The sequence below is a fragment of the Cnephaeus nilssonii genome (assembly GCF_951640355.1).
Source record: "Cnephaeus nilssonii genome assembly, chromosome: 16".
NCBI classification, from domain to species: domain Eukaryota; kingdom Metazoa; phylum Chordata; class Mammalia; order Chiroptera; family Vespertilionidae; genus Cnephaeus; species Cnephaeus nilssonii.
The window spans coordinates 42,460,841-42,487,029 of record NC_137087.1 but is presented as its reverse complement, the minus strand read 5'-3'; the positions used below and the strand labels follow the sequence as shown (position 1 = coordinate 42,487,029).

The following is a 26,189-nucleotide window of genomic DNA, read 5'->3' as shown; positions in this document are numbered from 1 at the left end:
TTCAGGGTGTTTGTGAGGGCTGCTGGGCACGAGAGGGGCGCTCAATAAATGCTGGTCACGGTTATTGGTCCTGTCCAAGCTGAAGCGCCTGGGCCCCTGGGCCTTCTTGGTGCCTAGAAACCCTGGCAGGTCCTGGCCTCTGGGTGCCCACAGGGCTCCTGGCTCCTGCCCTAGCCCCACCCAGAGATCCAGGGACCCCAGGCTTGGAGGCTTGTCAGAGCTCCCAGGCCATCCTGGTGTGCCCAGGTTTGAGAACCAACGGCCCCGGGGGTGCAGCCTCCAACCCAGAAGCTCCCACCCCAGGGCGGGCCACGAGGACAGACCGGTGGAGCACTGGGCCTGGGGAGGAGCCGCAGAGGTCGGTGCCCAGCGCACAGCGCAGCGGGTTCCTGCAGGACGGGCAGACCGCAGCCCCCTCCTGAGTCTGCAGTCTGGAGCCATGACTCATGCCCAGGGCTGCTCTTTCCCGGCAGGGAGCAGCCTGAGGGCACAGAGGTGCTGAAGAACTAGAGCCACACCCGGGGCCAAGGTGCGCAGAAGGGGGCGGGGAGGGACCGAGCCGGGAATGGACTGCGGTCCTTACTGTGCCTTCGTGAGCCGACATTTAAAACTCCAATTGTGGAAAACACAGAAGAGCACCAAGGGGAAACAGTCTGGAAGCCCCCCCCCCCCATGACTTTAGGGCCCCCACTTTTGTCACCTAACATCCCCCTTAAATTTTAGCCGCTGCGTGCTGTGGCATAGTCTAACCGAACTCCCCCCACCAACCCCGTCATTAGCAGCAGGGAAGCCTCGCAGGGGGTGCAGGGGCTGTGCCTGTGAGGGGCTCGGCGAGGAGAAGGGTCCCCAGAAGACGCCCACCCCCTCGGAGCACTTTCCCACACATTCTCCCAGTTGTGCGGGGGGTTTCTGACATGGGGTTACTGGGCGATGTCAGAGCAGTACAGACACTCCCGGCTCCTGGGGTGGTGCTTCCTACAAGGGGCGCGGCCCACTAAGGGGCTCCCGATAAGGTCCACTAAGGGACCAAGGGGCTCCTAATTCAAGGCAGGCCGGAGGGTAGTAATAAGGCGCTTTAGCCAAAGGTATTTACAGATGTGGCCTTTAATCCCTGAGGATTCTTGGGAAAGGAGCCAAAAGACAGAAGGGAGATGTCCAGGCCTTCAAAAGGAAAAGGTGACCCCAAGAATCACAGACGAGTGAACTGGCCCCCAGGCCCCCGCCTCAGCCCGTTAAGCATTTAGAAGAGGGCGCCAGCGCAGGGGCGGCCCTCCCTGCAGCTTTGCCGAGGCCGCAAGCCAGGCCATGCGAGGGGATGTTGGTGGCTCCCCGAGGGGTTCGCCACCCTACAGGCCGGCAGGTCGGAGTGAGAGGCCGTCAAACCCGAGTCTGTACTTAGATTTCCCACCCCAGCACCTCCCGGACATTCCATTCCTTCCTGAGAAGCAGGACAGCACAGAGCCCTCACTGCTCACACACCCTTCTCAGCCTCAGTGCCCTGGCCTGTAACATGGGCGTGCTGGGGCTTACGGGAGGGCTCCAGGACTGGTCAGCACAGCCTGGCTCATGGGAGCATCGAGAATTACCAGCACAGATTACTCCGGAGGCCGCAGGCGTTCTGCAGGTTAAAAAGGCCACCGCCACAGCTCTGCCCTGGGTGGACTCGGAGGGGGAGGGGCGCGTGGGTTTAGTCCTGGCCGCAGGCCAGGTGTGGCAACAGGACTGCAGCTCCTCCTCTCCCCGCTTTCCCCTGCTCCCCGCCCCTTGAGGAGGCACCAAAAGCTGATTGCAAGCAAATTACTGACCGAGTGCTGAGCAGACATGGCTGCAAGTGGCCGAGGTCTCCGCAGGGCCATGAGCGCCTGGCCCTGTCCTGCTGGGAGACCAGCTCACTGGGAGGCCACGGGTCGCCTGAAGCCTGAGTACGATGCGGTGGTGATAGGAGCAGGTAAAGCGGCTGAGCCAGAGCTGAGGGCTGGAGGGCAGCTCCGCACAGAGGCCTGGAGGGACCCCTCCCCAACCGTCCCTGTTTTCTGGGCACAGGCAGGCCAGGAGGGGGGGCAAAAGGGAGCAGGGGCTGTGGTGGAAGCCACCATCTGCCAGCAGGCGCGGGGTCCTGGGGCTGGCTCTGGCGCCGATTGGCTGGGTGGTTTGGAGCAGATTCTTGGCCTCTGGGCTTGGGTCTTCCCATCTACCATGAGGAGGCGGACCAGGTCGGTCCATCTCCGGTGGAATTTGCTGGTTGCACCACATTCTTGAGAAGCACTTGTTACCTACGGGTTAGGAAGAAAGCCTGGGACAACAGACCGGTGAAGTCCAGCCCATCAAGGGCCTGAGATCTGGTCACCGCAGCCTCGTCACTGAGGCCACCCATCCCCAGCGGAAACTGGGATCGTTCCATGAAGGGGAGTTAGAAAACAAACAAAAACGAGTCCCAGAGATGCTCGTGTCCGCAGAGGGCGACAGCCCCGCTGCCGTGCACGTCTGGGTGTGGAATCTGCAACGGGTCCTGCTGGCCCCGGGCTCAGAGCCCGACCCCACCGGGTGCCTGGGGGGCTGCGGGCAGGACCGGCTGCCTTCCCTCAGGCCTGCCATTCACACTCACCGAGGGCCTGAGTTTCAACTTTTGACATTTCCAACTGCGTTTATACAGAGAGACAACACGGGACTGGAAGGAGAACATGCCCATTAGCTGTAAAGCTGCACCGTGTTTTGGCGTTCCTTCACTGTGTATGCGCTGAGAGCAGCCGTGAGCCAGTCAAGGTTTAACAGTCACCCCTCCAGGGGAAACGTGTGCAAATACACCCATGCATCAGCTTAGTAGCGATGCTGAAATAAAAGCAATGAAGCACACATTTTTACAGATAAAATAACGGTTCTCTACATTCCAGGTGCCCAATTGATTCTCACCGAATTTCTGTGATTTTTGCCAAACTCAGTAGCCAACCTATGGTTGCAATTGACAAATGAGGATAGTTCCAAAAAATGTAGTGTGATGTTTTCATTTACTTTAAAGAGTAGAACAAAAGTGAACTAAGTGAAACAACAAGATTTATGTCCGAACTTCACTCCTTCGGTGATGGGACCGACTCTCCTCCATCCGATGAATGCCGGAAGAACAGTCCCTCCATTTCTTTGTGCTTTTCACGAAGCTACAGCTACGGACACAACACGCTGTTGAGTTTAACCTGCGTAATTAGCATTTTCTCCATCACTTTCCTAAGTCTATCAACAGAATAACGAATCAAGCCCGCCGTGTAATGCCGGCTCATCCCCATGGTGCAAGTACTCTCGCCATGGCCTTTTTCAAGTTACCAAATGGCGTGCTGGATGTGAGTCTGGGTGGGATACACAGCAGCCCACCGTTACCTAGCATGGCCCCGTACGGATGCACAGAGGAAATTACTGCAAGAGCATAGACCATAGTAAAACAATAATCAGGAAGTGACACTATTGAGTATTGATTGCCTTTGTCTTTAATATAATTTCTTTCATTGTAAGTGTATATAAGTTAATGTTTAACAGTGGCTGTTTTGACGACTGCTCACACACTTCCTGGGCTGGGGCAGCCAGCTCCAGCCCCCACTGACAGCTCAGTAAATGGAAGCGCCGGTCTCAGCCTCAGGGAGGGCCTCTGCCTCTCTCCGTCCATGACGACAGCTCACCCGGCTGTTTCCTGGCAGGGACATTGGCTCTAGGCCCCATCTCTGCATCCCTGAAGTCACACCAGGAGCTGGGAGCCCCCTCGAGGAGGACCCTGATGTAGTCAGCGGCCTCAGTGTGCCTAAGAAGGCCCAGGAGCTTGTTAAAAGGCAGGGCGGGCCCTGGGCCTGGCGGTTAGGATTCTCGGGATTGAAGGCGGCTCCGGAGGTCCGCGTGTCTAACCAGCACACTGAGTGCAGGCAGCTGCGGCCCACACGTTCAAGGGCCCTTGTTCAGAGCAGCTCCTCCGTGGAGCCCTGCGAGCCTGCTGCCTATGGACCCCAGGAGTCGGGCGTGGGGATCAGCTGAACCTGCCGGCAGCTTCAGGCCACTCCAGGAGGCAGGGGGAGGTCCCCAGAAGCCACAGGAGGGCTCAGCCAGGCCTGGGGGTGAAGGGTGCCGGGAGGAGGGTTCTGGGATATCGGATCCCAGACTTCTGTCACCTGAGGTATGTTTGTGCATTTGTGGGCTTATCTGTGATGATTGAACTGGAACCTAGTTGCCCAGAAGCCTTTATTAGTTTCCCAAGATTCACAATCAGTACTAATTAAAGAGCAAACAGCTACCATTTATTGTGGGCCTGCTAAGGGTGGGCTTGCCATATGTTACTGGTTGTTTCCTCTGCAACACTGCAAGGCCCCCAGCATCCTCTGTTTCGCACATGAGGAAGCATGAGGCTCCTGGCCGTGACCCTGGCTCTCAGGGCCATGCCTGGAACTAGCGGGAGCCAGGCTGAGCCAGGACAGCGGCCTTGCAGGTGTATGGATTTGAGAGCAGGGCTTTTCAAACGCAGGTGGCAACCATTCATGAGTCCCATCCAGCAATGTTTTTTAAACTTTCTTAGGAGAATTTTCAAAAGTGTGTAAAAATAGTATATCCACCAGCATTTTAAAAACTAAAATATTACCTAATAGCTCACCACCTGCTTGTCACATGATAAGAGTCGATGTCAGTTCACGTTTGTTTCTGTGAAGACACTTGCATGTGGAGGGTGTGCCAGGCCAGCGGGTGAGATGCATTTCTTCCCACGGATCCTGGTTGGAGAGGTTTGGAAAGGGATTCTGTGAGTGGATGAGAGGTCGGCTCAATGACCTCTAAAACTCTGGGAGTTTCTATGTGGAAAATTTAAAATCAGCTCAGCTGTGAAGAAAGCCATCACGTGGGTCATTGCTGCTCCCCTCTTTATGGATGTTTGTGAAATTATCAGTTGAGCGTTTTATTTGAGTCAACAGAGGTTTCAGGTTGGTGCTCAGAGAACAGTCATCTGACATCTTCGAAGATGCAGAGCGACCTTTTATCACCAAGACATGCCCCGTGGTCCAGACTACGCCCCGCCTCCTTCCCTGAAAATGGCCGGGGCCTGTTCTCTGCCCAACGGGGATTCTCCATCAGCAGCAGCTGCACCTTCTCCTGAAACTAAGGAAAGAGGAGGCCGCTCGGCCCGGGGACCACCTGTGTCAGAATGACCTGGGAGCGCGAGGCCCCGTACCAGGCCCCGCCCCCAGCCTGCTGGGTACACTGTGGCGAGGGGACTGGGAGTCTCGGCATTCACACGGCTCCCGGTGATCCTGACGCTTCTCAAAGCTGGGGCGGCGCTTCTACCAGGGGGCTTGGTGTGGTCCTGGGCTCCCAGGCCAAGCTCAGGGCTCCCGACCCGAAGGCGGCCTCCTGCGGTGTGGGGGGGAACATTGGTGTGTAAGGTGGGTACGTTCACCCGATCCCCGGGCTCCCTGAAGCGTGCTAGCTACTCCAGCAAGCACGGGAACGGTAGAGTTTAATTCCCTCCTTTGAACTGTGCTCACTGTACTGTGGGAGCACTGGGGGCGACAAGGACAAAGCCTTGTGCCTACAGCCTTCTGGGCCACCGCTGTGAACCACACGTGGCAAAACGAGCCAGGACAGCACCCGTCCTCACGACCAACACCTACCTGGGCGGTGCTGATTCTGGGCCAGACAGGGACCTCCGGCATCCGCGCAAGTTCCCTCCTGCTCCCTGCGACGTCCCCCGCCCCCCACCCGACAGTCGCCCCTCATCCCCACGTGAGGAAGCTCTGTGACACGAGGCTTCGCGGATGGCTTTCTCTGATGAGCGTGGACTCCTCGCCTCTCGCTCCGGCACGGAGCCCCGGGCCATGCTGGGCGAAAGGACATCTTCCCAGCCAGGGCGAGAACCGGGGTTCTGACCCCACAGACCAGGCGTCTCCTGGCATCAGGCTGGATGCTGTTCTGACATCCAGGTGCACGTTTCAGGGGAGCCCAGGTTTCTGCTCCCTCTCCAGCGTCTTCCCAGGCCTGGGGCGGGGATGGGGGACCACACGACCCGGGAGCGTGTCCGTCTGCCCGCTGACCGAGCTCTCCTCCCCTCCCTGTGTCATTGCAGGTCACAACGGGCTGGCGGCTGTGAGTACCTCCCCTGCCACGCTCCACTGGCCCCGGGCATGTGCTCTCAGGAGCCACGGGAGAGAAGGAAGGGCAGGCCAGTCCTCTCTCCTGTGCTGACCAGTGCCGGGAGGAATGGGCGTCGGCAGGGGTTAAGGAGGATGGCGGGGGCTCCCTTTCCTCTCCTCTGCTTCCATGCCGTGGATTTCCCCTTGACCTTGGAGGAGTCAGGGAACTTCCAGGGGCGAGATGATGAGAAGCTGGGGAGGTGGGTGTGTAATGGGCATTGCCTGGGAGACGTGTTGGAGCCTGGGGACCAGGTACCGAGCTGGGTGGGCCTCTCTGTGCCCCCGAGTGTGCGCAGTCCTGCGTGCCGAGGCCTGTGCTCTCAGCTGGGCTCAGGCCACGCACCACCCGGAGTGGACAGCAGCCCCACGGGCCAGGTGCCCCCTGGGACAGCAAGGAAGCCAGGGCAGCAGAGGGGGTGCCCCTGAGCCGGGCCAGGGTTACCCAGGGCCGTGCTTCTCAGACCGGAGTCCGTGGGCTCCGAGGAGGCCACAGCGTGCAGAGGGTGCCCAGGACCCGAGGAAACACGGGACCTCTTCCTGAAGCGGCGGCCGCTCTAGGCTATCAACGTAGGGGACTTAGCAGTGCCGGGAGCGATGGGACGGGCGCTAAGTCTCAGTACTTCCCCCGACACATCAATTTCACTTGAACATCTCACAGGGGGACATTCTGTAACTCAACTGATCAGTAATTTAAATCATCTACTTTGTGTTCCTGTGAACCTGGGCTTGTCTCCCAGCTCTGCCTGCGTGGGGGGGAGGGGGTGGGGGTAAGGCAAGCCCCTCCGCTCTGGGCCACCGGAGCACAGGGTAGACGCCCAGCCTCGGAGAGTGTGGAGAAGGGACTCGGATGCTGACTCCTTGCTGGAGGTTTCCAGCCGAGGCCGCCAGGCCCCTGCCGTCCATGGAGTTGGTGGTGGCTCCTGGTGGCGAGGAGACCGCACACCCGGGGACCCAGGCGCTCAGTGAGCGGGCGTTCGGGGGACCTGCGCTGTGGCTGGGTGACTTGAGGGGGCGTCTGGGAGTAGGGTTTGCTCTCGATTGGACCCTGTCAGAAAGAGGGACAACCCCGCGATGGGCCGTCTCCATGAACCTTGTCTGCGTCGAGGCGGGCGGAGACGGGAACTGGTGACGAAGCAGCAGTCTCTGGGCCCAGGAAGGGAGCGTTGGGCCTTGTGTGGGGGGCCCAGGGCCCCTGCGTTTGTGCTGAGAATTGTGAGGGGCTCGCTCTGTCTCAGTCTCGGTGCTCCCAGTCCCTGGTCGGAGGTGGTCCTTCCAGCAGGACACACAGGCTCCCCTCCGGGGCCAGGCGGGCTCCCCAAGGTCAGCTGTCCTCTCTCCTCTCTCACCGGGACGTGTGGGGAGCACGGACCCGGAGCCCAGGCCAGCTGGGCTCAATTCCCAGCCCCTCTCTTCATCAGCCCCGGGAGCCTGTGGAGGGCGGGGCCCCTCGCCGAGCCTTGGTTTCCGCGTCTGTGAAATGGGAGGAATTCTAGTTCCACCTCAAGGGGGCTGGGCTGAATTAAACGAGCTGACCCAGTCCAGCGTCTGGCACATGGGCGTTGCCAAGTGAACTTTTTTTTAAAAGTCAGTTCTATGCCATCTGAACGATACCATCCCTGTTGTCACCTGGGTGGTGGTGAGAGGACCAGCATAGACTCAAAAGCCGACTAATTCTACTCAACAAATATTTATTGATTTACAACTAAGTGCAGAGAAAAATTAATAAAACCCTCCATCATTTGTTCCTCCGAGTGAGGCGGCACTGCAGCCTGAGCTGCATTCCCTGGGCACGTTCTCAGCCAGCGCCCAGCTCAGTGAATCCTCACAGCAGCCCCGGAGCCAGGTGAAGCGGGTGTTGTTATCATGGCCCCGTGTTGCACACGAGGAGATGGCGGCCAGGTGGCTCGGGGCTGAAGCTGCCCAGGCAGGAGAGAGGAGGAGAAGCCGTGGTGAGGGGAGGTCAGGCTCAGCACTCACAGCCCAGTCACTCCGGCCTCTGGAGGTGGGCGGGGAGGATGAGGCTCGCCCGCCTGGGGAGGGAGCCTGAGTTCCCAGAGGCTCCTGGGCCTGCCCGGAGGGAAGGTGAGAGGCAGCCAGGAAGCAGAGGGGCGGGAGCAGTCATGTCAGATCTCAGAAGACACTTGGGAAAGCGAGAGTTTCAGGGGCAGCAGGGGAATGGCTCCCCAGAGGCGGAAGAGCGTGAGCCCGGTGGCAGGCTGGCCTGCAGTGAGGCCCTGAGACTGCAGGCGGCCGCCCGGGGTGAAGGGAGGTGCTGTGTGTCCCCCAGGCGGCCTACCTACAGAGAATGGGGGTGAACACGGCCGTCTTTGAGAGACGCCATGTGATCGGGGGCGCAGCTGTCACGGAGGAGATCGTTCCAGGTGAGCCCGAGAGGTGGGGTGGGGGCAGGCGGCGGGGTGACCGCCGGTGACCGCCGGTGACTGTCTCCATCGGATTCGGTTTCAGGGTTTAAGTTCTCCCGAGCGTCCTACCTCCTCAGCCTGCTGAGACCGCAGATCTACACTGACCTGGAGCTGAAGGTAGAGCCCGCTGCGGCCGGCCTTGGGGGGGATGGGGGGGCGGGCAGGGTGAGAGGAGGTGTCAGTTCCATCTTCCCCCCTGGGGTGAGGCTCCCCACAAGGTGATTCCCTGCACCTGAGGTCTCGCTTCCATCCCAGGGCTTATCCATCTACGGTCTCCTGGGTACATTCCTGCTGATGGTTTGGTCTAGTCCACCCAGTGTCTTAACAACCGGGAACTTCCACATAAACATCCTCCTTATTTTAATGGAGGAGCTTTGTCAACACGAGGCCGTGTTCCTCCAGGCAGCACTGATCCCCACGTGGGGCGGGCGTCCCCAGCCCGGCCCTGCCCTGCCCCCAGCCCTGACTTGTCTGGCCCTCGGGGAACCTGCCTGAACCCTTGAGCCCTGAGTCTGCAAAGCTGTCTCAGGCGGGAGCCTGCCTGGCGGGAGGTCCTGCTGCCGCCCTTGGCAGCCAGAGCAGGAGGCCGAGGGACTTTCACCTCTTCGGGCGCCAGGCCTGTTGGGAGCCCATCTGAAACCTCTCAGGGGCCCCTGCTGCCTCTCTCAGGTTAACCTTGGTCACAGGCTGGGCCAGCGCTGCCCGCCCCCCCACATTCCTTTCACCCCTCGCTGCCTCTTTTATAAACTCTGCTCACCACTGCCCAGGGCCCGCTGAGCCCCTCCCTGCGTGGGGCCTGTCACCCCAGAGAAAAGGTCCCCTGTGCCCCCTGTGCAGGAGGCTGCCACTTTAGCGCCAATTTTGCTCTAAATTGAAAGTTTGAAATTGAGAAGATGTTGAGCCACTGTTCACAGCTCTTCGGCTGTTTGGCTGCTTGAACTGGTTCATGTAGAGGAGTTCTCCGAACTAGATAACTACAGAAACGCACTAAAGAAATTATTTGAGCCAGAGAGAGAGAGAGAGAGAGAGAGAGAGAGAGAGAGAGAGAGAGAGAGTCAGCAGCCAGGACTGGGTGAAATGTAGCCAAGGACGGGAGAGGGCCTCTGGTCTTCCGCCCGTAGTACCAGCCTAGAGTGGCGGCTCGTGCAGACGCACCAGCTGTGCGCAGAGGCAGCTGTGGTGGGGGAGGGGGTGGGGGAGACCCTCCTGTGAAAAATCTAGCTTCTGAAAACGGAGAGTCACAGAACAGAATTTTTCACATGATTAATAGCTTTATTAATAAAATAAAATACAATGTGCTCCTGAAAGGTTCCGTGTGCTCTTCAAATATTTGTAAGTCAAATCATATTTTAAATGCATCAAGGGAACTTCCATTTAAGGTGACCCTGGAGTAAATGAGTCTGCAAAGTAAATAAAAATTTTTGATGTGAATAATTTATCTACCTTGTAAGTATGGATTTTCACATAATTGTTTTTTTATTGTGTCTTTCCAAATTTTAATTATTTATTTCTGGAGCGGGGGCAGCTGTAGACTAGTGCGGAGCGTGAGCCAGGGCTTCTGAGTCAGAGATGTGGTTTTGAAACCCGATCCACCTTCCAATGTGACCTTGGACAAGTTATTTAACTTCCCCGACCCTCAATTATTGCATTTGTACAATGAAGGTGGTATAGAGCTGATGTAAGCTAACCATTGTAAACCCTAGTACAGTCTCTGGCACAGGGTAGCATGGTGTGATATGAAGTGGTGTGACATGATATGACATGGAGTGGTGTGGCTCTGTGTGTCCTGGTGTGATGTGGTATGGTGTGGCATGATGCATCCTGGCATGGCGTGGCGTGGTGTGATATGGTCTGCCACAGAGTGCCTGGGCACGGGGGCTTTTATACACTTACACTAAAAAATAGGAATCAGGACCGTGGGAACCTGCATACAGGTATCTCAGTGGTCATAAACACAAGCAGCGAAGGTCAAGGGCAGAGGCCACCAATCCCTCAACGGTTGCTTGTTCTGCCTGTGTCCTGCAGAAACATGGGCTGAGAGTTCATCTTCGAAACCCCTACTCCTTCACCCCCATGCTGGAAGAAGGCGCGGGGAGCAAGGCGCCCAGGTCCCTACTTTTGGGCACAGACATGGCGGAAAACCAGAGGCAGATTGCCCAGTTCTCGCAGAAGGACGCCCAGGTAGGGAAAGTGGCCGGCGACTGATCTCTTTCTCCCTCTCTCGCCTGCAGGCGGCTCTCGAAAGGAAACGGGCCTAGTTGGGCTTGTCCTGGAGCACATGTCCAAGGGCCAGGGGCTCGGACAGGCCACCCCACCTGCCCTGCGAGGGTTCCACTCGCCTTCGATCTTGGGCACTGCGAAGGGAAGGGGGGAAGGTCCGTGGCTGAGACCAGTGGACACTGGAGCCCCTCAAACCTGTGCGTTCAGTGTGCGGCCACTGTTCCGACGGCCTCTGCCTGCTGACTGTCAGAGGGAGGCCGCTGGCATGGGCTTACACTGTGTGCTTTCTGTCTCTGCTGCTTTCAGACAGAGCTCTAAGTGGTTATCAATATTAAAGCACATGGAGGCCAGGACGAAGGATCAAGGGCGGATCAGAGACGATTAAGGATAGAATGAACTGGATCAGGAATTTAGAACAAGAAGGTTGTAATAAATATTCATTCGATTTGGCGTCAATCCCCCGACAGCCCAAGGCAAACACTTGTCCACGATGGCGTGCGGGTCTGCTGAGAGGACGCACCGCAGCTGACAGCGAGTGCACAGTTTTTCCAGGCTTTTTCTTGGGATTGCATTATAAGGAATTCGTTGGGTAGCTTTGTCTAACGAGTTATTGAATATAATGGGCCTGGTGTGATTGGTTTGCAGATATAAAAAGATTCCTTAAATGGCTATTTTTTTGTTCTAAGCCTAGATATAAGCTGAAGGCATGGCATTAACTCAGATCCTGGTGCAGACATTTTTATAAGGAGAACCTAGGTGAATGTAATCAATGTGTGTTGCTTTTTGTGAGGCGCGTCTATCACTAGGTAATATCTCTTCAACCAGCAATTTCCAAGCCTGGCTGGCAGTCCAAGTCGCCTGGGGAGCTTTGCTTTGTTTTCAAAGTGATCCTTCTGTGCAGTGGGTTGGGGACCACTGCCTCCCCCCTGTTCTCCAAACCCTGCCCCCTCGAACGCACTAGGGAGCATTTAGGACAAGGCCAGGGCCCTGGGCCCGTGGGACAGGGGCTGTGGCCTGGAGGGCTGCCGACCACAGGAGCAGGAGGCAGGACACGTCCTCCGTGGGGAGTCAGGAGCCTGGATTCTGGCTTCGTCTTTGTCGATGGTCATGCTAACGGCCTCCCGCAGAAAAGCTATGGAGCTCCCCTGTGTACTTCAACACAGAACTTTTCTTCATGTAACAATTATCAAATCCCGAGGGTATACCGTGAGTCTAGATGACCCAAACATTAAAAGCTCTGGGCTGAAAATGAAGATAAGGCCTCCAGGGCACAGGCAGCCACCCAGCTCCTGCCGCCCATCCAGGGGAGGAGGGTGGGTGTCGAAGTGGATTCTGTCATGGGAGCTCGTGGGGTTGAAGGGGTGCAGACCTGTTCCTGCTGTGATGGGAGGACGTGGGCGATTTGCAGAGCAGGAAGGAGCAGTGGGCATGCTGGAGCGCCGGGAAAGCGGTCTTACCTCCCCTCGGTAACGCATGGGCAGACGGCAGAGAAAGAAGAACCTGCTCAGTGGCCCTTGGTTTATCACGGAGACCACATCCTGGGTACTTGCCAGGTTTCTGTGGCTGACGACTGGCCAGCTTAACCCCTGTTCCCGCCACCCCCCGATGGCTCTCCCGCTGCCCAGGCCCGCTCTGACCGCCCCCGGTGTCGGCCTCGGCACAGACCTGGGACAGGGAGTGACAGCACAGCCACACTGAGACGGCTGGGCCTCGGGCCAGAGGAACCAGGAGGCTCCCTGAGGGCAGCGGCCACGTGGGGGCAGCATGGAGGGCAGAGCAGGGACCACGTCCCCTGCTGGGCAACAGGGCCTCGACTTGGGGTTCTGTTCCAGGCTTTTCCCAAATACGAGGCCTTCATGAATCGCTTGGCATCAGCCATCGACCCTCTGCTGGACGCAGCCCCCGTGGACACGGAGGCCTTCCGGCGAGGCGCCCTGCTGCAGAGGCTCAGGGCGCTCTCCACCCTGGCACCCCTGCTGCAGGCCGGTAAGTCCCAGCCCGCATCAGGCAGATCAGGGACCTTCTCGGAGCCGAGCCCACGGTCTCCATGATCAGATGCAGGCCCGGGCCTCCCCGGCAGCCTGCCAACTGCCACCCATAACGGGCTGCTGGCAGCTCGGTGAGGAGGTCGTGCCTGGTGTGTCCTAAAACCAGCGCCCACACAAAAGCTTATGTGCGAGTAGTTCGTTTTGAAGGGTGATCCAGGGAAGGGAGGAGAGAGACGGAAAGAGGGGGAGTCCATGCTGGTGTGCTGCTGTGCGGGCCACCACGCAGGTGACGGGTGCTGGGTCCCCAGAGGACCCCCTAGGAGCCTCATGAAATGCACGTGAGGACCAGTCCCAAGAGGAGAACGGGAAACCTTTCTCCATTGGGTTCTGCCTCCCAATGCTCAAAGGTTGCCCCACGGCGTTTTAACTCCTACATAGGGCTGTGCATCCGTGGGTGTCAAGTGGCCGTTTGTGGGCGTCCTGTCTTGGGGCCAGAGAAGCCCCAAGGCTGAAATGCAGAGGCACGTCTTACAGGCGTGAGGTGAGATGATGTCGATGGCACTGTGTGAAGCTGATGGAAGCCTGTGTGGCCCTGGTCATGAGAGATAGGGGCCACGAGAGTGTGAAGAGGATGCTAGATTGGGGCTTCGCAAGAAAAACTTCTGTGATTGATTAGTGATGTCTGCCATGGCTATGAGAAGGGAGGTTTGGTTAAGCATGCTATTCTTTTCTACTCCTCCAGGTTATAAAGACCGGTTTAGCTTCTGTATTCTAGAAAAATACTCAAACAGTTAGCTATGATCACAAAATTGCTACATAAAACTGTAAAACTCCAGTGGCATATAAAAATTAATTTCTCACAAATCTGCATGGTCTAGCTCAGTGGTCGGCAAACCGCGGCTCTTTGGCCCCTTGAGTGTTCTAACACCACTTCTTCAAAATAGACTCGCCCAGGCCGAAAACCGACTTCTGCGCATGGGCCGCGAAGTTTCAATCGCACTGTACGTGCGCGCCCGCATGTGGTATTTTGTGGAAGAGCCACACTCAAGGGGCCAAAGAGCCGCATGTGGCTCACGAGCCGCGGTTTGCTGACCACTGGTCTAGCTGATCCCAACTGGGCTCCGCTGATCTAGTCTGGTCTCGCACATGTTTGTGGCTGGGGCAGATCAGCTGGGGCAGCTGTGCTCCAGGCACCTGTCCTCTTGGGAGCTGCAGGCTAGTCGAGGCCTTCTTACATTAATGGCAGAAGCTCAGAGGGCAAGCCCCAGTGTGCAGGCCAGTTTCAAGCCGCGGTTTGCATCACAAAGCATTCCATTGACCAAGCAAACCTTGTGGATGATTCCAGAATCGAGTGCAGAGAGATTGCAATCAGAGCGTTCCTTCTTGCCTGTCTATGTTTTATGGGTCTTCTCTTTCAGGCCGTATCCTGGGGGCCAAGCTGCCCCAGTATTACCAGGTCCTCACAGCTCCGATTACCAAGGTGAGGGGCTCCCAGCCTCAGGCAGGGCCTCCCAGTGAGGGGTTCTCTCCCCCCGATGGCCCTAAGCTCTTCTCTCTGCTGTGTTACTGTCCCAGGTGCTGGACCAGTGGTTTGAGTCCGAGCCTCTAAAAGCTACTCTAGCAACGGACGCTGTGATTGGAGCCATGACAAGTCCCCACACTCCGGGGAGTGGGTGAGTGTGGGAGGTGAGGGGGGCAGTAGGAGTGGAGCGAATTCCCGCAAACGAGTGATAACAACAGCCATTGACTGAGCTCACCCTGCGAGCCAGGCAGGAAGCCACGCACTCCATACATGATCCACCTGACGCTCACACTAATATCTAAGAGCCGTGGTTCAGAGAAGGCAACTATTGTGCCCAAAGTCACACAGCTACTAGGTGGCAGGGCTGATTTGCAGCCCAAGTTGTCTGACCCCCAAAAGTCCTTCTTAGCTACTACTCTCTGTTCTTCCGTAAGGAAAGCCTCTCACCCACCTGCCACTGCGATCTCTCACATGAATGTATCTTCTCCCCACTCTTTCCCCTCTTCTCTCCCTCACTCACTTCTCTCCCCATCTCTTCCCCGCCCAGGAAGCCCTGCTGCCCCTCCCTCTCCCACCCATCATTCCCCTGGGTCCCAGGACACACTCACACACAGACACCTGGGTAAGGGTGGGAAGCTGCCTTCCCGTTGTGAGCGGGGTGTGCTAACAGCCTGGTCCAAGAGGGGGCAGTCACACACAGTGGAGCCCTTAGCTGTGGGAGGACTTAGGGAACCCCTGCAGGAGCAGGAAGGGCGGGGTGAGTGTTGGGATAGAGGATGCTGCCAGGTGTTGGGCCATGCCCAAAGCCCAGATGATGCAGCTAGAAGCTCTCAAGGGAGGGAGCACCCCTTGGAAGTGGTTTTCCGCGTGCGCTAAGCCAGCCCCCAACTCCCCAGGGCCGTGGGAAGGGGGTGGCAGCAGTTGCCACACCTTGGCCAAGCTCTGTGATCAAACGGTCCATCTGGATCTTCCGGCGGGGGCTTCCTATCCTTTTCTCCGCGGGTCTCCAGGAGGCTTAGCTACTGCCCAGGTTGTAAAATGTGCCTTTAAGTAATTTGTTTCTTCATTCATTCTTTCAATAAATAGTGATGGAGCACTTGTCTGTGTGAGGTGCTAGGGCGACAGTAGTAAACGGAGCTGAAATCCTGTGGGTGAGGTAGACACAGAGCAGGTAATGACAGGGGAGCGCCGAGGAGCTGGGATGGGGAAAGGAACCCGGGACAACGTGCTCTCGGTCAGAGACGCCCTCCGTGAGAGAGCGGCGGTCAATCTGAGCCTCTGAGGACAGGAGGAGCTAGTGAAACAGAAGATGAGGGAGGAAGGGGCTCTAGGCAGCTGTGTTCCTTGTGCAAAGGTTGGGAGTTGAGAAACCATGTGGTCTATTCAAGGGACTAAAAGAGGGTCAGTTTGGTGGGAGTGTGGGCTGTGAGGGGGGCATGGGGAGGGATAAGGCTCAAGGTCAGGCAGGATCCCTGGGGGCCCTTTTCAGACTCTGGCCATGACCGACAAGGAGCCAGAGAAGGCTGGGCAGGAGAGAAGGGCCAGGGGCAGAGCTGGGTTGTGAGGTTGGACCCCAGGTTCTGCGTGGAGAAAGGTCTGCAGGGGGGAAAGGGCGGGAGAAGGAGGTCCAATGAGGAAGGCCCACTGCAGTGTTTACGGAAGAGAAGAGGGGCCTGGACCAGGGAAGGAGCTGTAGGGGCAGGAAAGCTCTTCAGAGGCGGAGGTGACAGCACGTGATTGGATGGAGGGCGTGAGAGACTAGGAGGCGAGACTACACCCAGGTTTCTTTTGGAAACTGGAGACGCCGTTCATTGGGGTGGGGAAGGGGGAAAGGAGAAACAGGTTGGTGGATGGGGGCAGAGATTGGGTTTTAGACACCTGCCAAGAAACCATCCAAATGGGGATATCAGTGGGTAGCTGGACAGACGGACTGGAGCGCAGGAGAGAGCCGGAGCTGCGGGTCTGGGCGTCGCCACGTTGCTGGCCCCAAAGCCGCACCAGACACATTTGTTCGGGGAGAGAACACGCAATGGGGAAGCGAAGGACTCGTACAGGAGCCTAAGCTCATTGAGAGGCTAGTGGGGCAGGGCGGATGGGGGAGAGAGAGGCTGAAGGCACAAGGCAGGGTGGAGTGTTTGCACCTTGAACTCTGAGATTAAATCCCACCTCCGGCCACTGAGTCTGAGGATCTGCCCTCAGGTATGTGCTGCTGCATCACGTGATGGGGGGCCTGGAGGGGATGCAGGGGGCCTGGGGCTACGTCCAGGGAGGCATGGGTGCCCTCTCTGATGCCATCGCAAGCTCAGCCGCTGCGCACGGAGCAAGTATCTTCACTGAAAAGGTGAGTGGCCCCTCTGTCCCCTCTGATGATTGGCGAGGGTCCTTCCAAAACCTCAGGTTTGTAAGTTCCCTCATTTTACCGATGGACAAGGCGGGGCTCGGTTATGCAGCCTGTTAGTAGCTGAGCAGCTGTGCCCCGGGTCCCGGCTCGTCTGCCTCCCCGGCAAGTTCACTGCCACTGCCCACACTTGGGCTGAGCCTTCCCGGTGGAGGGGCGGGCTGTGCTTCACCGAGGAGCTGCCGAGCTCGGCAGGTGGATTCGGGGTGCGGACGCTGTGAATGTCTAGGAGCAGCAGAGGCGATGGAAATCCTTCAAGGTCTAACCTAGTTTTCCTTCCTGGGGGTTTCTGGGGCCTCACTGTGCGGGGTCCAGACAGTGGCTAAGGTGCAGGTGAGCAGCGGAGGACGCGTGCGGGGAGTGGTGCTGCAAGATGGCTCGGAGGTGAGGAGCAAAGTGGTGCTGTCCAATGCGGCGCCCCAGACCACCTTCCTGAAGCTGACGCCACAGGTGAGCCTGGGGGGGTTAAGATCTCTGCCGAGCCCGGCCCGTGTGGCTCAGTGGTGGAGGGTTGACCTATGAACCAGGAGGTCACAGTTTGATTCCTGGTCAGGGCACATGCTCAGGTTGTGGGCTCAATTCCCCAGTTTGGGGTCGGGGGTGCAGGAGGCGGCCAATCAATGATTCTCTCTCATCACTGATGTTTCTATCCCCCTCTCCCTCTCCCTTCACCTCTCTGAAGTTAATTAAAAAAACCAAAACTTTTAAAGATCTGTGCCAAGACAGGAGCTGAAAATGGGTGATCGAGGGAGCTGGAACCGAATCGGGGTAGGAAATGCAAGTGCCACGTCTGCCCCCCTTTGGGGAAGCCAGTCCTCCTTCCTCCCCTAGCAGACAGGTGACACGCAGGGCAGGACTTCACAGGGGAGGAGAAAGGTCCCGAGAGGTGAGGTGCCCTGGGCCACGCAGGTGGCGAAGGACAGAGCCAGAGCTGGGACCCAGTTATTTGTACATCTAACCAGCCCCGGTCCCGCTGCCCGCGTGGATTATCTATCTCCGTATGAATGCCGCGTCACAGACAACCACAGGACTCCTGGGCATGTGACAAGAACTACTGACTGAGCACAGAGAGCTGGGGAATTCAGTTGATCTTGGCTAAGCTCAGCTCAGCTGATTTGGGCTCCTCGTACATCTGTCATCAGCTCTGAGCCCTGCTGACCCGGGCTGGGCTCGCTCACATGCCAGCCAGGGGGTCAGGAGGCATGGCTGGTGCAGGACAGTTTCTGCCCAAATGACCGGGGCCGGGTGCGGGGGGGGAGGGTGGCTCTGTTCCACATGTCCTTCATCCTCTACAGTGGTCAGCAAACTGTGGCTCGCGAGCCGCAGTTTGCCGCTCTGTGATTAAGCCCTTATCCCAGTTTGCTGACCACTGGGATAAGGGCTTAATCACAAGGAACAACAACAGCCTGTAATTATTGGAATTGAGAGGCTAGGTCAGTGGTCGGCAAACTCATTAGTCAACGGAGCGGCAAACCGCAGCTCGCGAGCCGCATGTGGCTCGCGAGCCGCAGTTTGCCGACCACGGCTCTAGCATATTCTCAGCATCTGGCAGAAGGCAAAAGCAAGCAAACTCAACCAGGCAGTCCCTTCCAGGCTCCGGTTTGCATCCCACTTACACTGGTCTTGTTCAAGGCCAACCCCAGAGTCAGAATGGGAGGGCATCACAAAGAGCTATGCATAGAGAGGCATGAGGATTTGGAACAATATTTGCAACTGACCACACCTCCCCTGTCCCTAAAATAGACGATGAGATGAGCATGGAGCTCCCAACCATTCTTGGGACTGCTCTTGAGACAAGCACCTCTTTTTCTGAGTGATTCCGCTACTAAAAGCCAACAAACGTCAGTTCAAAAGCCTCTTGTTAAGGCACTTCTGAGAGCATCAAGACTTCCAAGAGCTTACGGGCAGGAGGAGAGAGAGGCCTGCAGACCACTGGCCGTGTCGAAAGCAGGAGTCAGTGTGGGCCATTTACAGTCAGGACTGCTGGCAGGTCACAGAGGAAGAAGTGGTTAGCGCCGAGCAGGAGGGGAGGGCTTCCCGGGGAGGGGGTCTGGCTGAGCTCTGAGGACGGAAAGGATTTCCGGAAGTAGAGGTCAAGAGACCGGTCTGAGCAAAGGACGAAGGCCGCCACTTTGGGGCCAGGCCTTTTATGGAAACTTCTGCTTGCAGGAATGGCTTCCGGAAGAGTTCACACAGAGAATCTCTCATCTGGACATCCAGTCGCCTGTCACCAAGATCAACGGTAAGAGGCAAACCCCACTGCAGGGCTGTCCCTCTGACACGATCGGAGTGAGCAACGTCCAGGTCTGGGGGAAACTGACCTCGTCATCATTTCTATCCCCGACCACCAGCCTGCCCCCTGATTTGAAGGTGAAACACTTTCTCATACTTTCTCTTCCCAGTCTAACACGGGCGAGCAGGGTGATGGGGAGAGAAGGAGGATCCTGGGGGGCAGAGGACACAGGCCTTGGGGCCCTGACCCCTCCCTTCCTTTGGTTCCTCAGTGGCTGTCGACCGGCTGCCTGACTTCCTGGCGGCCCCCAATGCTCCCAGGGGCCAGCCGCTGCCCCATCACCAGTGCTCCATCCACCTGAACTGTGAAGACACCCACCTGCTCCACCAGGCCTTTGAGGAGGCCATGGATGGCCGGCCCTCCCACAGGTGAGCTGTCCCTGGGCTTTGCATCCCTGGCGTATTCTCAGCCACGGTCCTAGGGGGTGACTGTCCAGACACAGTAGGGGTTGTCTCTTCCTCCTGGTGTTAAATATTCACAACGAGGTAGGACCTGCCTAAATCCACACTTAGATTCCAAGGCTATTTCCACTGCCTGGCTAGGAAATGCATCCCAGGCAAGAAATATGGGCCGGGGCAGGTAAGAGATGAAGAGTCTGGCAGGTTCAGTCAAGTAGCACAGATTAGCAGAAGGAGCAAAAGAACAGTGCTGGCGTTTGGGAAGAACTGGAGAAAATGTGGGAGAGAAAAGGCATTTATCCAATTCAGCAGCCTGCCCAGGGGCACACACTCACCGAATCTATATCCTCTCTTATCTCTGACTAGTGACCCGGTGCACGAACTTCGTGCACATTAAAAGGGAATTAATTAGAGGAAATATTTTAATATTGCTATTTGCCCTTTCTCTATAATAGAAGTGTCAGGGATGAAAGAAAATTAGTAAAATGTATATGAAAATCTTCCTCCTGTCAGAGTCTGGGGCACGCCACAGGAACCAGAGTCAAGTCCCCGCCCACCCATGTGTGCCTTGAAATTGCGCAAGACCCAGACCCAGCCCCAGACCTGGCCAGCCCCAGCACCATTGGGCTAGATCCAGACCTGGCCAGCCCCACCCCCGTCAAGCCCCACCGGGTGTGGGGGGCGTGGCCTCAGGTCACCTGGCCTGGTACCAGGGCGGGGAGCACGGCCTGAGGTCCCCTGGCCTGGCGCCGGGGCGGGGGGTGCGGCCTGAGGTTCCCCATCAAGCCCTGTAGGTGGACACGGCCTGAGGTCCCCAGTCAAGCCCCACATGGCAGGGGGTGTGGCCTCAGGTCGCCCTGCCCGGCACCGGGGCGTGGGCCGCAGCCTCAGGTCCCCTGGCCTGGTGCCGGGGTGGGGGGCACGTCCTGAGGTTCCCAGTCAAGCCCTGCCGGGCGGCGGGGGTTGCAGCCTCAGGTCCCTGCTGATTGCTCGTTAAGGCTCATTACGGGAACTCGGCCTCCACTGTGGGCACAGCCATCTTGTGTTACGGAATCCCTGCCTCCCTGTGGGCGCAGCCATTTTGTTATGGTGTGACGGTCAATTTGCATATTCCCTCTTTATTAGATAGGAGGATAAGCTGCCTTCATGCAAAACTTGGAAAAGCATTTCCCACCTCCCACCGCACCGCAGCTGTATCTCCATCCTAGGAATAGGCAGGGATGTTCAGGAGCAAGCATCTTTCCATACTGTCCATGTCCACCAAAACTTGCTGAAAACCGATTCTGTACCAGGCTCTGTACAGGCACAGGGTGAAGGGGTCGGGGGTAGGGTAGGGGCATGAGGCAGACACTAAGTTTATCATAAGACGGGCACACAAACATTAATAGCATGAGCTAAAGAGGATTCAGGCCCTGAGAGAAGGGTAGAGGGCAAAGTCCCCTTATCCATTCATAAGGATTTGGGGCCCCTACTCTGTTACAGGCTTAGGTGCAACGCAGCAGGCAGAGTCAACAAGACCTCTTCCCTCAGGTCACTGATATTTTATAAAGGAGACAAGATAGTCGTGCACTGTGATATGAAGAAAAATAGGTCAGGGGAGGGGGGGTGCTAGTCTTTATTAGGGGTCAGAAGAGGCTTCGCTAATAACTTTGCATTTGAGCAGAGACCTGAAGGAGGTCTGTGGGTATCTGAGGAAGAACATCCAGACAGAGGGAAAGTCAGGTGCAAAGGCCCTGGGGCAGGAGGGTGCTGCTGTGCGGGAGGCACGGGAATGAGGCCAGAGTGACTGAGAAAGAGAACCTGGGAGTGAAGGGTAGCAGGTGGAGTCTGAGCCGCAGCTGCTGCATCCTGCTGGGCTGTGTCAACCACCGCTGGATTTTACTCCAGGGACGTGTGGGCAGAGCCTCACTTGCATTTCAGAAGGACCACTGTGTGGAGGAAAAGGATGTCAGCTGCAGTGGGAGAACCCAAGGGAGAAGGGATGGAGGCTTGGACCAGGGTGGGGGCAGTGGAAGTGATGAGAAGTGGCCGCATACTGGGTCTTTGAAGGTAAAGCTGCCAGGATTCGCTGTTGGGCAGGAAGTGGGGTAGGAACGAGAAAGAGAAGCCCCCAGGAGATGGTGTTTCCTTTGTCGGGAAGGGCAGATGGTGTGTGCAGGGGGAGCAGGCTCTAGGGGATCCAGGCATTGGGTTTGGACAAGTTCCTTCGGAGAGGCCTCGTGGACATACAAGCCCAGAGGAAGCACTGCAGGTGAGGATGCAGGGAGAGGGCGTTCAGTGGCCTTGAGGTTGGCAGTCTTTGGAGGCCAGGGGAATACTGTGCTGCAGGTAGGATAGGTATTGTAAACAAGGGAGGGGGAGGGGCGGTTCCCATGCTCTGGTGCCAGGCAGCTCTGCTTTGCTTGGCCTGCTCGGGACCGGTGACCAGGCAGGGGTAAGAGAGGTTGAAATCTGGCTGCCCACGCACCTGCTGTCTTAGCCTGGCCCCTTCGCTCATTCATGTTGTTTGTCTGGACCTGGGACATTTGAGACCCTTTGTCCTACAGGCTGTGTGGTAGAGGAAGGCAGGGCCAGGCCACGCATTCGGGGCCGGGGCTGGTGGGACCAGAGACCCTGGGGGGCACGGCCTGAGATCTCCTGGGCCAGGGGGTGCGGCCTGAGGCTGGAGCTGGGCTCCTCGGGAATAGTCTGGACTCTCCTGGTGGCCACTGCCCCTGCGCCAGTGAATAGCCACCTTGGCCTCACAGAGACGCTCCGCCCGGCCTGGGCGTCATCCCGTCCCCTGCCTTCATTGTCCCCTGTCATCTCAGAGCGGCCCCAGCCCCTTCCCTGGGGGCAACTGCTTCTTCGGATCTGACCATCCCTCCTCCTGCCACAGGCCTATGATTGAGCTCTGCATCCCTTCCTCACTGGACCCCACGCTGGCTCCCCCCGGCTGCCACGTGGTCTCCCTCTTCACGCAGTACACGCCCTATACCCTGGCCGGAGGCAAAGTGTGGGATGAGCAGGAGAGAAACGCATATGCAGACAGAGGTAAGGAGGTCTGCTGGACATCCCGTCTGCAGCGGCAGCCGGCTGTGTGGTCTGAAGGGCCCCTCTCCTCTCTCTGAGTCCCCCACCTTCAGGATCTGTCCCAGGAGAAGAGAATTATCCAAGGAACCCTAAGTCTACATAGTGAATGCCTAGGGTCAGGCACTGGGCTAAGAAAGTAAAAAAGACACAGTTCCTGCCCTCAAGTGGCTCACAGTCCAGTGGGTTGAGTAGTAAGGAAACCAGTCTTACAGGACAAGGTACTGTGTGAAACGAAGGAGGAAGCGTGAGGCGGAGGGACTGGGAGAGCTTTCCAAAGGAGGGGCCTTTTGAGCAGGGCTGTAAAGGATGAATAGGAGTTAGCCAGGTAGCAAATGGCATTCCAAGCAAAAGAAATAGCTTGAGCAGAGCAATGAGGTAAAGAAAGCTTTGCACCGTCAAGGAGAAAGAAATAACTTTGTGTTGAGCAGAGACCTGAAGGTGGGACTAGCCTGAGATCCATAGGCCTTTGTATGGAATTTATTTGCCCAAGGACTGTTTTTATCCATCTATTTAACATTGCTTACTGAGATATAACTTGCAGTGTATAGTTTAGTGAGTTACAGTAAACTTGCCAAATCGTGAACCATCCCGCCTCCTCCTAACACCACCCCGTCTCCCTGCTGCCTGGACCAGTGTTCGACTGCATCGAGGCCTACGCCCCTGGCTTCAAGGGCTCCGTGGTGGGCAGAGACATCCTCACTCCGCCTGACTTGGAGAGAATCTTTGGGCTTCCTGGAGGGGTAAGAATAAGTCTGGGGGTCCCTCATCACATTCTTCTTTCTGTACCCCCACTCCCGGGCGTGCCCTCCACACACAGCCTTCACCCGAAGGGAGGGCAGTGGCAGAGCCCATGGCGGAAAGGGGGCAGGGGAGGGGCCAGATCTAGGGAGCAGGCGGAGCTGGGAGATTCAGGCAGGAGAGGCAGCACCCGCTGGGAAGCTCACCAGGACGGGGGGCGGGGCGGGGGGGCCCTCCGCCTGGACGTCCGTGTCGGCCTGTCCCATTCGAGCTTCTTCAGAGGGAGCGCGCTTCCTCCAGGCAGCCGGCCCTCAGGCTCCTGGTCAGGGCACCAAGCCTCCCTGAGGCTGGAGGCAGGGAGGCCAGGGAGGAGGCCAGTTCCAACCCAGTGGCACCAGCCCCCTGTGGCTGCTGACCGTGGCACTGTGTCTGGGCCCAAACGGGACGCGCTGCTTGTGTAAAAGGCACACCAGGTTGCAAAGACTTAGCGTGGGGCCCGTGTAAAATGTCTCATTCATCATGGCGGTATTGATCCCATGTTGAAATGTAATGTCGTGGGTCTACGGGGTTAAAGGAAACCCATATGGGCATTAACTTCACCAGTCCCGTTTAAATTTTCCCATGGCTAGAAAACAAAAGTCACATATGTGGCTCATGTTAGATGTTATTGGATCCCCGGTCCAGCTCTAGGATAAAGGAGGCCAGGCAGAGGGGAGGGAGAGGAATGGGTGGGTGTGGAAGGCATGAGGTGGGCGGAGGGGACATGAGGGGTCCAGCCTGAAGGCCGGGAGGAAGGGGGCGTCTCCACTGAGGCAGGGGCGACCGTGAGAGCAGAGTTGAGGGACGAGGTCGGTGAGGGGCATGCTGAGAAGCAGGCTGGAAGGACACCCTGTGCTGACGTCCTGCAGATGTTGGTCGTCTTGCCCAGACCTCCCCCCCACCCGGGTCTGCCCAGGCCATCGGAGCAGAGCCCAGCTCAGTCCCCCTGCCGCTTGGATCCCCAGGCCCAGGCCCAGACGGTGTCCTGGTCACACAAACACGTGCCAGCAGCCAAACGAGTCAAATCCCTCTCATTACAAACCGAGCGGGATTCACAGTCCACAGCAAAACACGGAGTCTCCCTTTCAATGCCCCCGTTTCCTCACACTCTGAAGATGCTCCCCGCTTCTTCCTTCCTGAAAAAACGCCTCTGGAAAGCCTCCCCCAGCCCCGGGACGTGCCCCTTTCCTCTGCATTGTAAGAGCCAGGAGAGATCGGAAGGGGAACCCTCCTGGGAGGACGGGGAGTGGAGACCCGAACACTCCTGTGTTAGCAATGTGGCCCTGCCTCCACAGAACATCTTCCACGGCGCCATGACCCTGGACCAGCTCTACTTCGCCCGCCCCACGCCCCTGCACGCCGGCCACCGCTGCCCCCTCCCGGGCCTGTACCTCTGCGGGAGTGGGGCCCACCCTGGTGAGGGACCCTCCGTCCCACCACCCTGTGTGGGTGGCGAGGGCTGGCGGGACATCAGAGGCATGCGGACGGGGACAGGATAAACAGGGAGGGGCCGGGACCCCCACAGGAACTACCACCCCCCACCTGGTGCCCTCTGCTGGGCGGGCCACAGCCGCAGGCTAGGTGGCTGCACCCTCCTCAGGAGGTTTGGGGATATGTCCCCGAGGCATCTCCCCACATTCCAGTGTGGGACTGCGAGGCACCCATGTCCCTAAACCCCCTCCTTCCTTCAGACCAGAAGGATCAGTAAGTTACCTTCTCCATTTAAAAACTCTCCCCTCCCCTCTCCCAAGCGAGACTGACCTCCCTGAGGCCGCAGTTCATGGTGACACTTACCTGGGCCCCGCGGGCTCGGGCTCCTGGGAAGGCCCTGTCCTTCCCCCTCCTCCCCTCAAGCCCTCAGTCCTGTGTCAGTTTCACGTGCTGAGGGTCTCCCAGCCCCAAAGGGGCACTTGCTTGGACCGTGGGCCCGGCCCCTTCCCAGAGCTCCGAGGCAGGAAACCTGCAGGGGAGCCCAGAGCCTGTCTTCCTCAGGGGTCAGGGTGGTTCTGAGGCCCACGCCAGAGCACTCCAGCTTCCCCACTCTGCTTGGCCGCTGCTCCCCTGAGCCCTGGCCCTGCCCGCTCCTGGGGCTGGGGTGGGGGTGAGTGCAGCTTTGGCTCATGGGAGATTCCCTTCCAGGAGGAGGGGTCATGGGAGCCGCTGGCCGCAATGCAGCCCACGTGGTCTTGGGGGACCTCAAGAGCCTGTGACCCCGACCCAAGGAGAATTGCCCTTGAGCTCTGAGGTCCCCACGGGGCCATCTGTCCAGGCTATGGCTGAGGCAGACCAGTACTCGAGGCTCAAGCGACTATTTTAGAAAAAAAACATGCAAGTTACATTCAGCACTGGTTAACCTTGTACCTTGGACTCACGATGAACTGCTTTTGTTTTATTAAAAACAATGTTTTGTACAGAGAGTCTGCATTTTTCTATGTATTAGTAGAATAGGAAAATGTAACTATGTAATTGCCTGTCTATGTGATAGTAGGTGGGATTTACTTGTCTGGAATACTCAGTATTCTCACAACATCAGCGCCTCACAGCCCATTTGACCAGCAAGCATCCCCATCTCACTGCTGGGCCCCCACCACCCATGGGTTGGGGGGCTGCCTGGTGAGGCCCAATCTGCTGCTGTAGGAAAGGACCCAGCTCCCTAGGGAGCCACCAAGTCATCCACAGGGGCCCCAGGCCTGCACGGTGCTCGGCATCTCAAACCCTTATCACCAGCCAGGCAAACAGCAGTGAGGGTGAGTGCAAGGCAGGCACAGCTGAGGGCCCGGGCCGTCTGGGGCCCACATTCCTGACTGAGCATTCCCCCTCTTCCTTCCCACGAGCAAGACCCCTGTGAGCTCTGTCTACGTAAACTCATGTTATTCTGGAGTGGGTGGTCACGCTTGGTCAGAAAGGTCCGTACAAATGGCCCCGTGGTGACACATCGCCCCCAGCCCG

The 26,189-nt window shown here is 57.7% G+C and overlaps 1 protein-coding gene across 3 annotated transcripts; it reads left to right on the top strand.

Annotated features, from left to right (window-relative positions):
* The first annotated feature begins 1,051 nt into the window (after positions 1 to 1,051).
* PYROXD2 (pyridine nucleotide-disulphide oxidoreductase domain 2) lies at positions 1,052 to 25,648 on the top strand. Of its 3 annotated transcripts, none has more exons than XR_013814735.1 (17): positions 1,052 to 1,948; positions 6,083 to 6,102; positions 8,437 to 8,530; positions 8,616 to 8,689; positions 10,598 to 10,753; positions 12,625 to 12,778; positions 14,199 to 14,260; positions 14,356 to 14,453; positions 16,502 to 16,643; positions 17,016 to 17,150; positions 18,870 to 18,942; positions 19,205 to 19,361; positions 22,270 to 22,424; positions 23,097 to 23,203; positions 24,206 to 24,437; positions 24,514 to 24,656; positions 25,380 to 25,648. XR_013814735.1 is itself a non-coding variant. In XM_079793497.1 (16 exons), exons 1-16 carry the CDS (start codon positions 1,822 to 1,824, stop codon positions 25,448 to 25,450), a joined length of 1,746 nt encoding a protein of 581 aa, XP_079649623.1. In that variant the 5' UTR covers positions 1,254 to 1,821; the 3' UTR covers positions 25,451 to 25,648. The 3 variants fall into 3 exon arrangements, 1 of the variants encoding a protein (XP_079649623.1); XR_013814736.1 differs by having other exon boundaries at positions 24,536 to 24,656; positions 25,380 to 25,391; XM_079793497.1 differs by lacking the exon at positions 24,206 to 24,437 and having other exon boundaries at positions 1,254 to 1,948; positions 24,536 to 24,656.
* The last annotated feature ends 541 nt before the right edge of the window (positions 25,649 to 26,189 follow it).

Excerpts from the sequence above, each read along its gene's own strand:
- PYROXD2 (XM_079793497.1), top strand. The coding sequence starts at position 1,822 with ATGGCTGCAAGTGGCCGAGGTCTCCGCAGGGCCATGAGCGCCTGGCCC. Across the intron at positions 18,943-19,204 it reads GCCTGTCACCAAGATCAACG|TGGCTGTCGACCGGCTGCCT; the intron begins GTAAGAGGCAAA and ends TTGGTTCCTCAG. Across the intron at positions 24,657-25,379 it reads CGGGAGTGGGGCCCACCCTG|GAGGAGGGGTCATGGGAGCC; the intron begins GTGAGGGACCCT and ends ATTCCCTTCCAG.